This window comes from Poecilia formosa, unplaced genomic scaffold (genome assembly GCF_000485575.1).
Source record: "Poecilia formosa unplaced genomic scaffold, Poecilia_formosa-5.1.2 Scaffold80, whole genome shotgun sequence".
Lineage (NCBI taxonomy): Eukaryota > Metazoa > Chordata > Actinopteri > Cyprinodontiformes > Poeciliidae > Poecilia > Poecilia formosa.
Window position 1 is genome coordinate 631,324 of NW_006800019.1, and position 14,034 is coordinate 645,357.

At 39.2% G+C, this 14,034-nt stretch overlaps 1 protein-coding gene across 1 annotated transcript in view; it reads left to right on the top strand.

The window, feature by feature from the left end:
* The window catches only part of LOC107836740 (low-density lipoprotein receptor-related protein 1-like), a 31,888-nt gene extending 18,268 nt beyond the window's left edge, over positions 1-13,620 (top strand). The window contains exon 3 of the mRNA XM_016673620.1: positions 13,412-13,620. Coding sequence (XP_016529106.1) covers positions 13,412-13,620 — 209 coding nt within the window. The remainder of the gene's footprint in view (positions 1-13,411) is intronic.
* Positions 13,621-14,034: the final 414 nt, after the last annotated feature.

Sequence of the window (14,034 nt, forward strand, 5' to 3'; positions counted from 1 at the left end):
TGTTCTAAGCATAAATTTGAAAAGAAAGCGTCTTATGAGAAAATCTGACCAAACGTTGCTGTAAGCGGATATCTACTAAGCTGTTACAGTGATTAGTACAAACAGAAATGTTCCTACTTTTCAGGCCTAAACTGTCATCTCTTAGTTTTAGTCTTATTCATGTGGTAGCTGTTTTTTTCTTTTTTCTTTTTACATTGTTGTTAAACGTATTTAAGAAATATTCTTTGAATTATTTTGAGATGTCTTTGATGCATAAATGGGATGATCTTGTAATGTCTGTAATTATGATGGCCGGTGGGTTCTGGAGGTAGAAGTTTGTCCTGTAACTTGTTGGTTGCTGGTTCGAACCTCAGTGACACCTCACTTCTGTCAGAGAAAGGTTCAGCTGTGGCTACAGTGTAGCTCACCACCATCAGTGTGTGAATCGGTGAACGACTGAATATTGTGTGAAGCACTTTGGAGTCTACTGGACTAGAGACCGTGCTATGCAAGTACAGGCCATTTGCCACTTCTGTTGGTTTCCAAACTTCTGCCTTTTCAAGGAATCTCCTGTGCTTTTTTTTGTTGTTGTTGTTGTTTCTGGCATTTAGTATTGTAGATTTAAAACAACTTTACTCAGATTAATTGGGATGTTTTATAGCCTCAAATTGCAAGAATTGCACTCTTCAGGAGAAAAACAACAACTGGTTATGGACAGTAATGATGTCATTGCTCTACACATTTAAAGATGCTAAAATGCATGCCTTTAAATCTACCTGTATGTACTTCATCTGTTGTGATATTGTCACCAGTTTTTATTTTTTATACCTCTTTATAAACAAAAGTGAATGTTGTACAGAAGGTCTTTAACCTCCTGTGGTAAGGTGTGTGTTAATAAGAATAAGACCGGTGATTTTTGCATCACAGCATTAGTAAATAGTGGCAACTTCTTAGCGTTGCATTCATCCATCATTCATTCTGTGTATCCATCCGTTTCCTTTGCATTTTTAATATTTAAAGACGGGCCCCTTTAGAAACAACAGTCATGAATTCATGGTGAGCATTTGTACTTATGCTCCAAAATGGGCAAAAATGAATGGAAAACTCTGTGAATTTGAGCCATTCAAAGTGCGGAAAATATCCCAACATTTTATTTAATTTATTATTATGTGGGATATTTGATTATTATGAAAACTTATTTGAAAATGATTTTAAATGTTGCATTTTTGCACCTAGTTCTGCAAGTGCCTTGCATTGTCAATAAAATAAGTCAGTTGTCAAAACATTTATTAGGGATGCACTGATATCAATATTTTGAGGACAAATTGATAACCAGTATTAATATTTCTCCTATGGCCGATAACTGATACATGCCAATATTGGATACATCTGCCTTCCCTTTCAACACCATGAAAAAACAACCACCAGCCCTGAAATTGTTTCTCTCATTCAGTTCAACGCCCACAATCCTGCATTGGGTTTAAATTAGCAGTAAGCCACGATCATCAAAATTTACAGAAAAATAACTGAAATATGTCAATTTGTGTATTGACTCTATATGAGTTCTATTTTTTTTTTTTTATTGAATTGCTGAAATAAGTTCACTTTTCAATTATATATCCACATTTATTGAGATGTTAAGGTGTAATTTAGCCACATCACGCAGGAAGACGAAGCATGGTTGGGAAGGAATTTGATGACGGGGTTAACACCTGCATGAGTCACATTTACTGACAGAAAAATGTATGAGAATCTGTCCAGCAGTCTGGCTCGCCGTCAGCCTTACTCAGTATCCAACATATTAACGAGCCCTCAGTCTAAAGATGCTGACATACGCCATCAACATGTCAGCTGCTCATGGGATGCAGTGCCAGAACTCCACTACAGAAGCAGAAGTCTGTCTTTAGCTCCTCAGCATAATTACAGCTTAGATGAACAGCTTGGAAATGACTGGCAATTAGATCCTCAGACAGTATGGTGCTGAGAAGGATACTTACTTCCCGCAATAGCTACTAGAAGAGCAGACCAAGGACCCACATGAGACGGGGATATGAATTTGCAGTACCCATACGCTGACGACATCTAAATTTATAAACATTATGAACAAAACAGGTGGGAGAAACAAAAAAAAAGAATCAAAGATCAATCAAAGATGATTATTAAGCCAAATTAGGGCAAGCTATGAAGTTTTCATAATAACCCTCCAGTCTGAGAAAGAAGGGAATATTACAAGCAGATTGTTAATTGCACTTTTCTCAAGCATACTTTTCAAACATTCTGAAGCATAAACAAGTGTTCGTGTTGGCATCGTGCACCACCTGCAGAGTCAGTCTTTCATTAACAGCCAGGACAGACTGGGGGGAGGCAGGCAATCCCTCACTGGGACAGGAGCTCAGCCAAGCAGGGAGAAGACGGGAGGACTCCGCAAACAAAACAGAATAAAAAGAGAAAATAAAATAAAATCCTTTTTCTTTTGTGTCTTTATGTATCAGAAAACTGTTTTTGGCCATATATAGCAATTAACTTGAATTGGAGATAATGTCATAATTATAGTAGTAGGCACCACTTGGTTCTCTGACGACATTAACACACGGAATTAAACTGTGGTTTGGTACATGTTGGAACAAAAACCTAAAGGATGGAAATTTTCTTGAAGCTGAATGCCAAAAACAAAATAATGAATGCAGAACTGTTTTTTTTTAACCCCAGTTGGACAAAGAAAACTTACTACAACTATGTTTTCTGCTACAGCAGTAAAATGTATTTTGATACCTCTGTCAATTTTATTTATTCATAAAGTAATGCGGAAAATATTAACATGTCTATAACAAATTTTTTGGCAAGCATTTTATATCTCAAATACATAGCTAGCAAAATTTACTTTGCAAAAAAAAAATAGACAATCTAAGTTGCTTTCAATTTTTGACACTCACATTTTAGTAAAAGATGAATTCTTGTCCCCAAGAAAGGAAAAATGGTACTTTTATTGCTAAAATTGGAATTTAAGAAGTCAAAAACGCAGAGAATTCATGAATATTTGTCATGGACCGTATTGACTGGAGGTGAAAATCACGTTTGTGGTACTCTGTAAACAAACATTTGTGTCCAAGAGGTGCAAGTGATTTATAGGACTTTAGAGTGCTAATATTTGCAGTCTTCTTACTATGAGGAGGAAGCTGTACAGTTTTCTTGTTTCTGACATATCAATGTTGACTGAAATCTAGTCCACTGAAAAAAACATAAATTTCAGCCATGTGGCCTAAAAATAAAATCTTAAATTTATTTTATGGTTGTATGTAAATCTAAATTGTTGAAAAGTTAGTTTATGGGCTTGGCTAGTCCTTTCTGTGCTCATCAAAGTGAGAAACAGTTCTAGCAGTCCTCTTAAACACAAAGTTACTATTGTTTGCGCAGAAGCTTGATGCATTTAATACTTGTTGATTTTATTAATATGCCAATTAAGTCACAAATTTTCCGTCAGTGAGATGTTGTGAACTTCCAAGTACATGGTGAGATGACCCAGCTTAAAGTAATAAGCGGAAAGTGGCATGGATATTGCATTAATGGTAAAGATAGTGGTAAATGTGGGTGAATCATAACTGATATTGTAAGTTAGCAATAACATCACAATAAAGAGCAGCCCGACTCCTTGGCTTCCATCCTTTTTTTTTTTTTTTTTGCAAAGGCCTGTTGATGTCCCATTCATTTTCCTCAGGCCTGATAAAACTGGGAAACAGCTGAAATTGACCCCTGACAATCAGAGTTGGGGATCACCATTTTTGTTTTTCTTTCTGCTTTAGCAGATCTGATTAGTGTCTTTTCACTTGTGGTCCTTTAGAAAACAGTCAGTTTAAATTGATGACTGTTTAACCAGCCTCTTCTGAGCATAACATACTAAGGAGGCCATTCACTCATTTCAATCATCAGTTCAAAAAATTAATGGACATAGTTGTTGCCGACTATGACATTTATATCCTCTTCTTTTTGGAGAGGCATGAGGGAGGGACGTTTTAGCAGGTCGGCCTGCTAAGTCTGGTAACGTGATTAGTGATTTTTTTTTTCTCTTTTCTCTCTTTTTTTTCTTCACACGGCCATCCCCATCGGTCCTTTCCCATTATTTAAACCTAAGAAAACCTTTCTGTCTCGGAGCAGTGGTAGTTCAGAAGAAAGAGCAGCGTCTGTCAGTCCAAACGTCTATGGTTCAATTTAAGTGTCAAGCTGTCTGAAAAGGTAACTGAACCCTGTTTTCCTCTCCTGCTTTCACAGGCATGTCAGCTTTAGTGTGACAGATAGAGGGGAGTGCATTTTAGCAGGTGGTGGTGTGTAGTCTAAGAAGTCACGAGTGAATGTCAAATCTGAATAGGTGAATGCGACTTAATAATGTGAAATGTGCTTTTGATGATTGGGAGGACTAGAAGGGAAACATGAATGCAGTCGCTTTCTCTTATTCTAAGCTAATCTTGCTTTTTCAGCTGCAACTCTCTGGAACGTCTCCGCTCTCTAAATCAGCTTGTCTTCCTTATTGCCTTACAGAACTAAAAACATTGCTTTTCTTACTGGCTTTTGCAGGTTAGTACAGGTTTAAGTGTTGATTGTAATTTAATTGCTCCCTCAAAGAATTAGTCAGCCATCATTTTGTTCATTGTTGAATAATGAGTCTATTTTTTTTTACGTGCAAAACTTTGCTGAGTGTTTTCTTGCGCTTTCGTACTCTTTAGTGGGTACAGTACTATCTTAATGTTGCAGCTGAGATCAAGATTCATCAAACTAAGGAACTTTTTTTCACTCTGTTATTGTCCAATGTTGGTGAATATGTGAATTTCTGCCTTAGTTCCTTGTTTCGAGCTTTCAGGAAAGGTTCCCAGCAACAGCCTCATCTGCTTTGGCCCATATGCTGCAAGGCTCAACCTGTTGTGAGATGTTATTCCACATACTTTTCTTGGTTCTTTCAGCTGCTGATGGCTTTCTTTCTTCTTGAGCCAGCTGAGTCATTCTCCTGACCTCTGAATCATGCATTTCATTCATTTACTTACTATTCGCTAGATATTTGCTCATTTTCTGACCATTCTTTGCAAACTTGAGATATGCTGGTGCGTGAAAATCCCAGTTGACCAGCAGTTTCTGAAATGCATAAACCAGCAGCACATCTGGCACCAACAGCCAGCCATGTTTAAAGTCACCTTGATCTCCTTTCTCTTTCCAGTGGTGAATCTCAGCTTAAACTTCAAAGAGTCATCTCCATGTCTGGAAACTTAAGTTCTTTGAGGTTGTGCCACATAATTAGACTGATTGCTATTTTTGTTGGAAAGTCATTTAACAGATTAGCAGTTTGTTTATTTTGAATTCGTCTCCAGCTTCTCTTGTCTAGCGTCTAAGGAGTCGGGCACATCAGAGAAAACAAATGCATGCTTTTCGAAACTATTGCAATCTAATCTTAGCTGGTTGTTCTAAACTCTTTCTGCTCTACCAGAACCCAGCAGTCAGGGTTCTCACTTAGGCGCCAATAGCGATCACCTTACTCTTTTACAAGCATAACACTGACTGGTAAAAACATTCAGAGTTTAGTATAAAATCCTGTAGCACTGCCTGCATGGCTTTTAGTAGACAAAGCTCAAACCTTGCTTTTTTTATAGTAGGACTCTAAAAGATTGGGGTGTTTTAAATATTTCCAGTATTTAGTTGCCTTATTTGCTCTTTGTTCCTTCGTTAATATGTAAAATAACCGAGGCAGCCCTTCTTTCAAAAGATATAGACGGAGGGAATTTGAAAATGTTGAAGGCAATAGCTTCGATTTTAAGCCATCCGGTTCAAGATGTCGTTGTGTCAAAACTGAGATTTCTGCTCATATTTCTCCTCAGAGCAGTCCCTACGAAAATAGACAAACTCCTTCTGTTTTTATGTCGAGTGAGTCTGTGTGCAATTATGATTCTTGCATGAACCACATTCATTGTGGTCGAGCCAGAGAATAGGAGCAGATGTTTGAATAAGCCTTTGCATGTAAGCACTTTCTCCATCTTGAGGACTGCTTGCCACTGAGGAATCTCTTTCAACATCAAAAACACCTTACGCAACAATTGTCTGGGCCTAATTCCTTATTGGACTTTGTTTTTTTGTTTTTTTTAGCCCTGATTTAGCATTTAAAAAGGACTACAAAGCAGTGGTGGAAATGGATCTCAGTCATGCAAATACACTTCCCTTCTTTCTGCTTGCAGTGTAATCTCTGTCCATTTGCAGAGAAAATCCTGTAACTGATGGTAGATACCAGCTGTAAATAACAGTACTTATGAGGAGCCATCAGGTGCAGGGCAATTTATCCCTTTGCGTTTTAACATAAGTAACTGAGGTTCTGGTTGTTTCACCTCTGACTTTTTCCTAACACAGAAATGAGATGTCTGCTGCAGGACATTTCCTACCAACCATGTATCATTTTGTAACCGCCAGAGGGAAGTTATGTACACACTCTGAAAACTAGCATTTCAAAGTATCCATGTGTTTTTTGTCAACAAAAAATTAGCAGTTAGCAACATGCATAATTAAAAGCATAATTAAAATGAGTAATGTAATTAAAGTGTCTTCTTGTCTTAAGCAGGAGAGTTTTGAGTTCTGACTCCAAGAAGCAAGAGCTTGTTTAGAGTTATTTTACTAGATCAGATCAGATCAACCCATCATGTTTTTCAAGTTAGTTGGCCCAAACTGGAGATCAGACTTTAAAATGAATCAAAATGGGGTGTAATACAAGCGTTGCAGCAAATAATATGCAGTTAAATTGTATGTGGGATTTTTTTTTACAGTTGTCTCCATTTATTTAAGTATAAATACTTGTACAATAAGTACAATTTTACAAAGAGGCTGATAGAGTCATACCTGACACGGTCCTCCTACTGTTTGGAAAAAGGCCCAGCAGAGACTGCAACAAATAATTATGTCTGCAGAGAGGAGCTTTATGGATGATATTCCTTCTATATCCACAACTTGAATGGGTCTAAGGTCAGAAAAAGTCCCCACGTTGTCTCTCTCCCATGCATTCTGGCAGTAATTCAGCCACATCTTTCTCATAAAAAACAAAACAAATAAAACCTGTATGTATGCATGTATGCATGCATGCATGCATGTATACATATACAATCAAAAATGCTCTTATTTTTATTTCCCTTCTTATATATTTGTATTTAAAATGACTTTGTTGTGAGCAAAGTGGAACCAAAGTTTTGTTTTCCCAAACTCATAAACAGCTGATTCTTCTTCTTATACATAAACACACACACGCACACACACACATGCATGCACACACACACACACACACACACACAAATCTGTTCTTACTTGTGCTGGAAAGTAATTTTAAGTGGATATTTCTTGGAATGCAGCTTCATAACGAAACTGCGTTACCCCAGGCCAGTGAGACTAAGGTCATTTAGTGCAACAGCAGCTTAATCTGTAGCACATAGATTTCAAATGCGTGTTGATTTGTTGGAACCAGACACTGACTTTTAAATGTACATTTTAAAATCTAATTTGAGGAGTTTATCTACGCAGTTGCTTTAGCAGGATCCTTTCCTGAAAAACACTCCCAGACATGTGGTACAATTGGCCCACACACACTCGGGACATGCTGTGTCCTGGGACTGAACTGCTAAAGAGGTCTCTGCAGGAGGCTGGGGGCCTCTCAGCTAGATTATCTGTCCATCACATGCCCTTGATGTCCCTCGAAACCGCAGTCGTGTCCCGCTCCCTGTGACTTGCATGCCTGAGCCACAGCTCCTGGACGATGGAGTCGAAGTGACTGCTGGGTTTTTAGATTGTTGTGGAGACATGGAGTGATGGGGGAAGGGAGGGAAAACAGAAAAATGAGCAGGTTAGCATTTGGGCTGAGGAGAAAATGGAATTGGCTTTGTTAGACTTAGATCCTCCTTCTGTAAAGAAGATATTTTACAGTACGGGTGGGTGGTTGTATCGGGGTCTTTTCATGACTTGAATCAGTGATGTAGTTGCAGGGGAAACCATGTGGAGGCACGAGGGGCTGGAGAGGCAGTGCATCAGCCGCTGCCTCCACAGAGGAAGAAGCAAAGCCCCGTAAATCCCTCCGGTCTGTGGCCCTGAGCCTTCCTCAGCTTCACCAGCCTATAACACACCACAAACACAGGACTTTCTCACGCCATGCAGGCACCACTTCTCCTCCTCTGCTGTCTCCTCCACACCCTGTCTCTTTCTTTCCGTCTTTTCTTCCCTCCAGTTTCCCTTTGTGTTCCTTCCCTAAACCACACATGAAAAACTGACCTCGTGTCCATCTTCCTCATATCTCATCCTCCTATCGGCAAGGATGATGTTTTCCTAACTGTCTTTTACTTGGTAACTTTTAGCACCGTTCCTGAAAGTGCTCATTCTATCCCCTGAACTTGATCACCTTTTGTCAGGTTAAAGTTTGTGGTTGTAACATCTTCTTCTTTGGATTTTATGTTATGGGTGCGCACAAAAAGCGGAACAGAAAATCTAAAATATGTCATGTGCATCTATATTTTGCTGCCTTTTGTCTTATACCTCCAAGTAAAATCCATCCATCATAAAACCTATCATCCAAAAGTTGAAAGGGATGATGGCAAAACTGCAAACCTTGCAAAATATGACCATCCACCTAAACTGACAGGCCGTGCAAGGAGATCATTTATCAAAGAAACAGCCAAGAGATCGGCAGTAGCTCTGAGGGACCTCATGTGGAACGACGTGTCACTCGGGCAGCTATAACTGATGCACTGCACAAATCTAGCCTTTATGGAATACTGGCAAGAAGAAGCCATTGTTGAAAGAAAGCTGCAGGAACCCACATCGGATGTGTCCTGCAAACCGTGAGGGGGACTTGGAGCCAAAGCGGTGTCCATCTAATCTGACTGACGTAAAACTGTAATGCAAATAAGAATGAGCAGAATATTCATTCATATGTGTGTGACATTGCATGGATGACCCTGAAATAACCATCTCCTGTGGGAAATCTTAAAAGAGTTTTTGCTGCCATTTTCAAAGCTAGCAGTATTGGATTCACTGTCAGTAACATTCGCGTGCTCAGTTGTGCTTCCCTTCCATTTCACTGTGTGCAAACATACAAGATGCTGTGGTCACAGCTCTGTCTTTGGTCAAAGTGGCATGCTGCATGGGATGTGCCCCACCTCACACATGAAAGCCAATTCAGCTTGGTGGCCACTTTCATTGTTGCATCTATTCACTGAACATATTAGCCTCCGATATCTATTTGCAATATACCATTAAATGTGTAAATGGCTATTGTAGTGGATTTGTCTCAGATTACATTCCAGTATATGCAGGTAAAGTTATTTATAATTCTTGCAACATAATAATTGATATGTTTTATGTTGTGGCAGAGTGTATTGCACCATCTAGTCGACTGTGTACCACTGCTTCCTTTTTCTGTTTTTTGGCACAGCCATTGGGCTTGTTGTGGAGTCTGTTGTATAATGTAATTCCAGAGTGCTGAGAGTTGGTCAGTGGACGGGCCCGGCTGTCAGAATGAATAACACAATAATCGGAGCTGACAGCAGACTGTATTGGAGTCAGTCAGGGGGCTGCCATGGAACCCTAGAGCAGAAGGAAACACAGGCTTTTTAGAGTCCAGACAAAGGATCGACAGGGGCTCTAAATTTAATGCCATTGCATAAGTATAAGAGTCCTGAAGGGCGGGAGATGGTCGGATACGAAGCTGGAGGTGTTGAAAGAAGACATTTAAAGAAAAACCGCTTCCACTTTGCCTCATGTCCACATAATAAAATTTGAGTGATGGTAAAAAAAAAAATAAAAAAAAAGGCGTTAATGCAAAACGGGGTGATGGAAACACATTTGGTGAATAAGTTCTGATATTTCAAACTTTCCCATATACTGGTGGGTTTGTGTACAAAACTAGAGAAAATTTCTGAAGGCTGCAAACCTCCAGCCCAGAGACGACTGTCAGCCGAGGGAGGCTGGTGAGAGGCTAGCGGGGACTGGAGTGGTAGAGACAGGGGTTAGGTTAAGATTTCAGATCTGTGGGTTTTAAAAAGACTGATTCAGATTTTTGTCTGGTTTCAATAGCTCTTTGAGAAATATAATGTATTAAGATATAAGAACCAATGTTAATATATTTCTGTCCTTCCTGATCCAAGTGGTCATTATTTTTTATATTTGCTGCTGAGCCGACACCTCCAAGAAATCACTAAAACATTTTTTTATGAGTTACCGTTTTAATCTGTCTTTAGCGTCTTACATGAACCATTAACATGGCTAGCATGACCAAAACTCTCGACTGTGCGTTTAATAATTGTGAGGTTTCCAAAAGCTTGCAAACATTTTTGCGTCCAGTATGTTCTTTACCATATGATCACATATGACAGACTAGGGGTGATGCTAGAGCAAATTTGCTATGTTATGTTCAGCCTTCCTGTTATCCGCTTCATGTTTTGCTCTCTCACTTCTACCAAATTGAGTTGGTCTTAAATCGGTAACCGTATTCACAACAAACTATTGCGATCGATGTGACCTGCTATAGCTAAATTTAGTTGTGTTTACTTATCAGAAAAAGCTCAGCATTGCAGCTGGAGAAGTTGAAGTGCTTACTTCATAGTTTAGTCAAGTCATTTCATGACATAATGTCGATCCCTTTTTTGCAACATATCGTTCTTTAAATGCTCCTCATGATTGGGAGGATGATTACAATAAAGACTTTTAAAAGTAAAAGCTCTTTGGAGATACAGCATGGTACAAAATGTAAACATGCTGAGCTGAGAAATTTAGTTGTCCTTCTTCTCAGATGCCCTATAGAAACATAGGAGTCTGTGAATGAGCAGCTCTTGTTGTCGCATTGATATCAAGTTATTTTTCAGCGTCTCCACGTATGAGGAACCTTAATCCCTGATTCGGTGTAAAAAAATGAGCTGTTAGAACATTCAGTGCTCAACACATCCCTGTTTGTGAAATAAGTTTACACATTTTAAAGCTGGGAGAGACACAAATTCTTTCAGCTAATGTCACTTGGATGACTTTCAGTCTCACATATCTTACTATACTTCCCTAAAAACTGTTGACAGATGCTAAACCCTTGGCAGGATTTAGTTTTTTCTTAGCATTTGCCGTTTATGTAAAAATCCCTGTGTTGGCACTTTATTGAATGTAAATGAGGTTGGCTTAGAGACACAGGCTGTAGGAGGGCTGCTAATATGCTAACATCCCATTTCTTCCATAATCCAGATGTATTAGAAGTTCATTCTCTCCTCCAGTGTGATACATTTTTCACAAAGAGTCCTGTGATGCGATCATCTTTTTAAGCTCAAGTTAAAAACAATCGTTCTAACAGATAGCATTTGTGGTCTGTGAGGTAACTATGGATACGGAGGATAGTGTCGGCCTGAAAACACAATTTCTCAGTCTTTCTCATTTCTTGTAATAATATTAATGTTTGGAGTTACTGGGCCTACCAAAATTACCCTGCATACATCAACAACTCATCCTCAGTTTCCCCCCCCTTTATAACATCTGCTGACCCATTTTAGAGAAACACTTGGAGGAAAGAAAATAAAGTTCAACTCCTTCTACAGGAAAATATATGCAGAGTTCTAAGACGCATACGTCTCAAGCTGTTCAGATTTGCATGTCTCCTATCACTGTCATGTCTCCTATCACTGTGACAGCTGTGACATTTTCACAGCTGTCACGGTGAAAATGTGGCTCCCTCTGACCCTCATTTCTGGTTACATGAGAATTAAGTTTATAATAAATCAAAATATGTGTTCCTACAGTAACGAACCAAACGGATTTATTTTGATGGCAAAAGTCACAGATGCCTTAAATACAGCATAGAGATTGTCCTCAAGATGTTTTGGATTAAAATTCAATAGACTGATGAGACAAAGGTTAAACTTCTTTAAAGTGTGTTTTTTGTTACATCTAAGCTAAAAGTCAGACTGCATTTCAGAAAAAAGATCTTCGGTGGTAATGTGATAGTCTGGGGATGCTGCGCTGCCAAACTGTCTGTACGACTGAGATCTTACAAAATCCAGAAGGAGAATGTCTGGACATCAGCTTATGATCTTAAGCTCAAACACACTTGGACTAAGCAGCAGGTTGGTGGCCTGAAGCAGAGAGCACCTTTGACAGGCTCAAAAGTACATAAGAATCTAAACATAAATCCAACTGATATGCTGCGATTTGACCTTGATCAGGACATTCATGGTGACAAAACCCTCAACTGTGACTGAATTAAGTCAATTCTGCATTGAAGAGTTGTCCAAACATCTACACAGTGATGTTGTCCAAACATCTACACAGTGATGTGAAAAACTAATTGCCAGTTATTTAAAACATTGATATTTTGTGTACTCAGGTTATCTTTATCTAATGTGAAGCTTGTAGATGTGTCAAAATGGCAAAATAAATAAATAAATAAATAAATCTGTTTGGTTCGTTACTGTAGTAACACATATTTTGGTTTATTATAAGATTAATTCTCGTGTAACCAGAAATGAGGGTCAGAGGGAGCCACATTTTCACCATGACAGCTGAATAAGTTCAAGATCAGAGAGTTTAGCGATAGGGGACATGTTAATCTGAACAGCTTGAGACGTATGCGTCTTAGAACTCTGTATATATTTTCCTGTAGAAGGAGTTGAACTTTAGTTTCTTTCCTCCAAGTGTTTCTCTAAAATGGGTCAGCAGATGTTATAAACGGGGGGGAAATTGAGGAGGAGGAGAAAGAAGAGGAAGAGAAAACGGCAAAGGCAAACTGTTTGCAGTGTGGGCTGAATAGAGAGAGAGAGAGAGGAGTGGGAGGGTGAGAGCGCAAAGGAGACTACATCTTCTTTATATTCAGATGTTTCATGTGTTTGACAAGAAAAATCTGCTTTTGATGTTGCATTTTTTTTTCATGCAAACGATCACATGTTCAGGATTGCTCACGTTGATTATTTGCGTTGTGTTAAAAGCGGTATACACAGTGGCTGCATGATCTCGCTCTGTGCCTGAAACATGCTGGGAACATTCAGTTCTTCATCAGTCAGAAGGTTAGAAAAAACCAAAAAAAAACAAAAACAAAACATCAACCCACAGATCTTCATTATTCTGTGACAATTTGATCTTTCAGTGTCAGACAGAGCGGCCCTGTTCCGGGTTCTGAGACAATAAAGAAGGTGTTTCATCCGCTGTTCATTGATGGCTACTGTCTGTTGTTGTTAAGGCCGTGAAACCTGCCTCAGAAAACGAAGGCGCTAGAAAAACCGGCTTCGTGAAGATGTTATTTGACTGGCTGAGGTTATTCATTTTCACCACTCCTCTTTTCTCATGTTATTTCATTTCTGAGATGTGCAAATAATCTAAACGTAAACTATAGATGAGCGATCAAAAACAAAAAAAAAAAAAACTCCTGTCCTAATATTCGGATGTTTTGCTTGTCTTCCAGGCTCACACAACAGGCCAAACCAGTGTCCAGTCAATGAACACAGCTGCTTGGACCTGGATGTCTGCATCCATATGAGCAAACTGTGTGATGGAGTTTCTGATTGTTCGGATGGCTGGGATGAGGGACCTCACTGCAGAGGTAAAAACCACTCTCACATTACCCTCCTTTGCAACCACAGAGCCTCGATTATGCCTTTGGTTTNGTTTTAACTCCGACACATCTAGGTGAAATCTAGTATCCATCTGTGAAGACCTCAGAGGTTCATCAGAGAACATGGTGAACAAACAACCTCAAAAAGACCAAAGAACACAGCAGGATTTGTCAGGGAGAAGATGGTGCAGAGCTACAAAGAAATGACCATCCAACCACGCTGACCGCCCTGGCAAGAACAGTGATTAGTGATGCGCTCTTCCATAATTTAGCCTTAATGGAAGAGTAGCGGGTTTTCCTCAAGTGAGACCACATTTGAGATCTTTGACCTCTATGCAAAACTGTGACACGTCTTCCTTTACTTGCCATTCTCACTGTGAAGCATGGCAGTGGCGGCAGCATGCCACAGTGATTCATTTCTTCAGAAGGAAGGTTAGCGTTGATTAGAAAGGCTAAATACAGAGTAGTTGTGG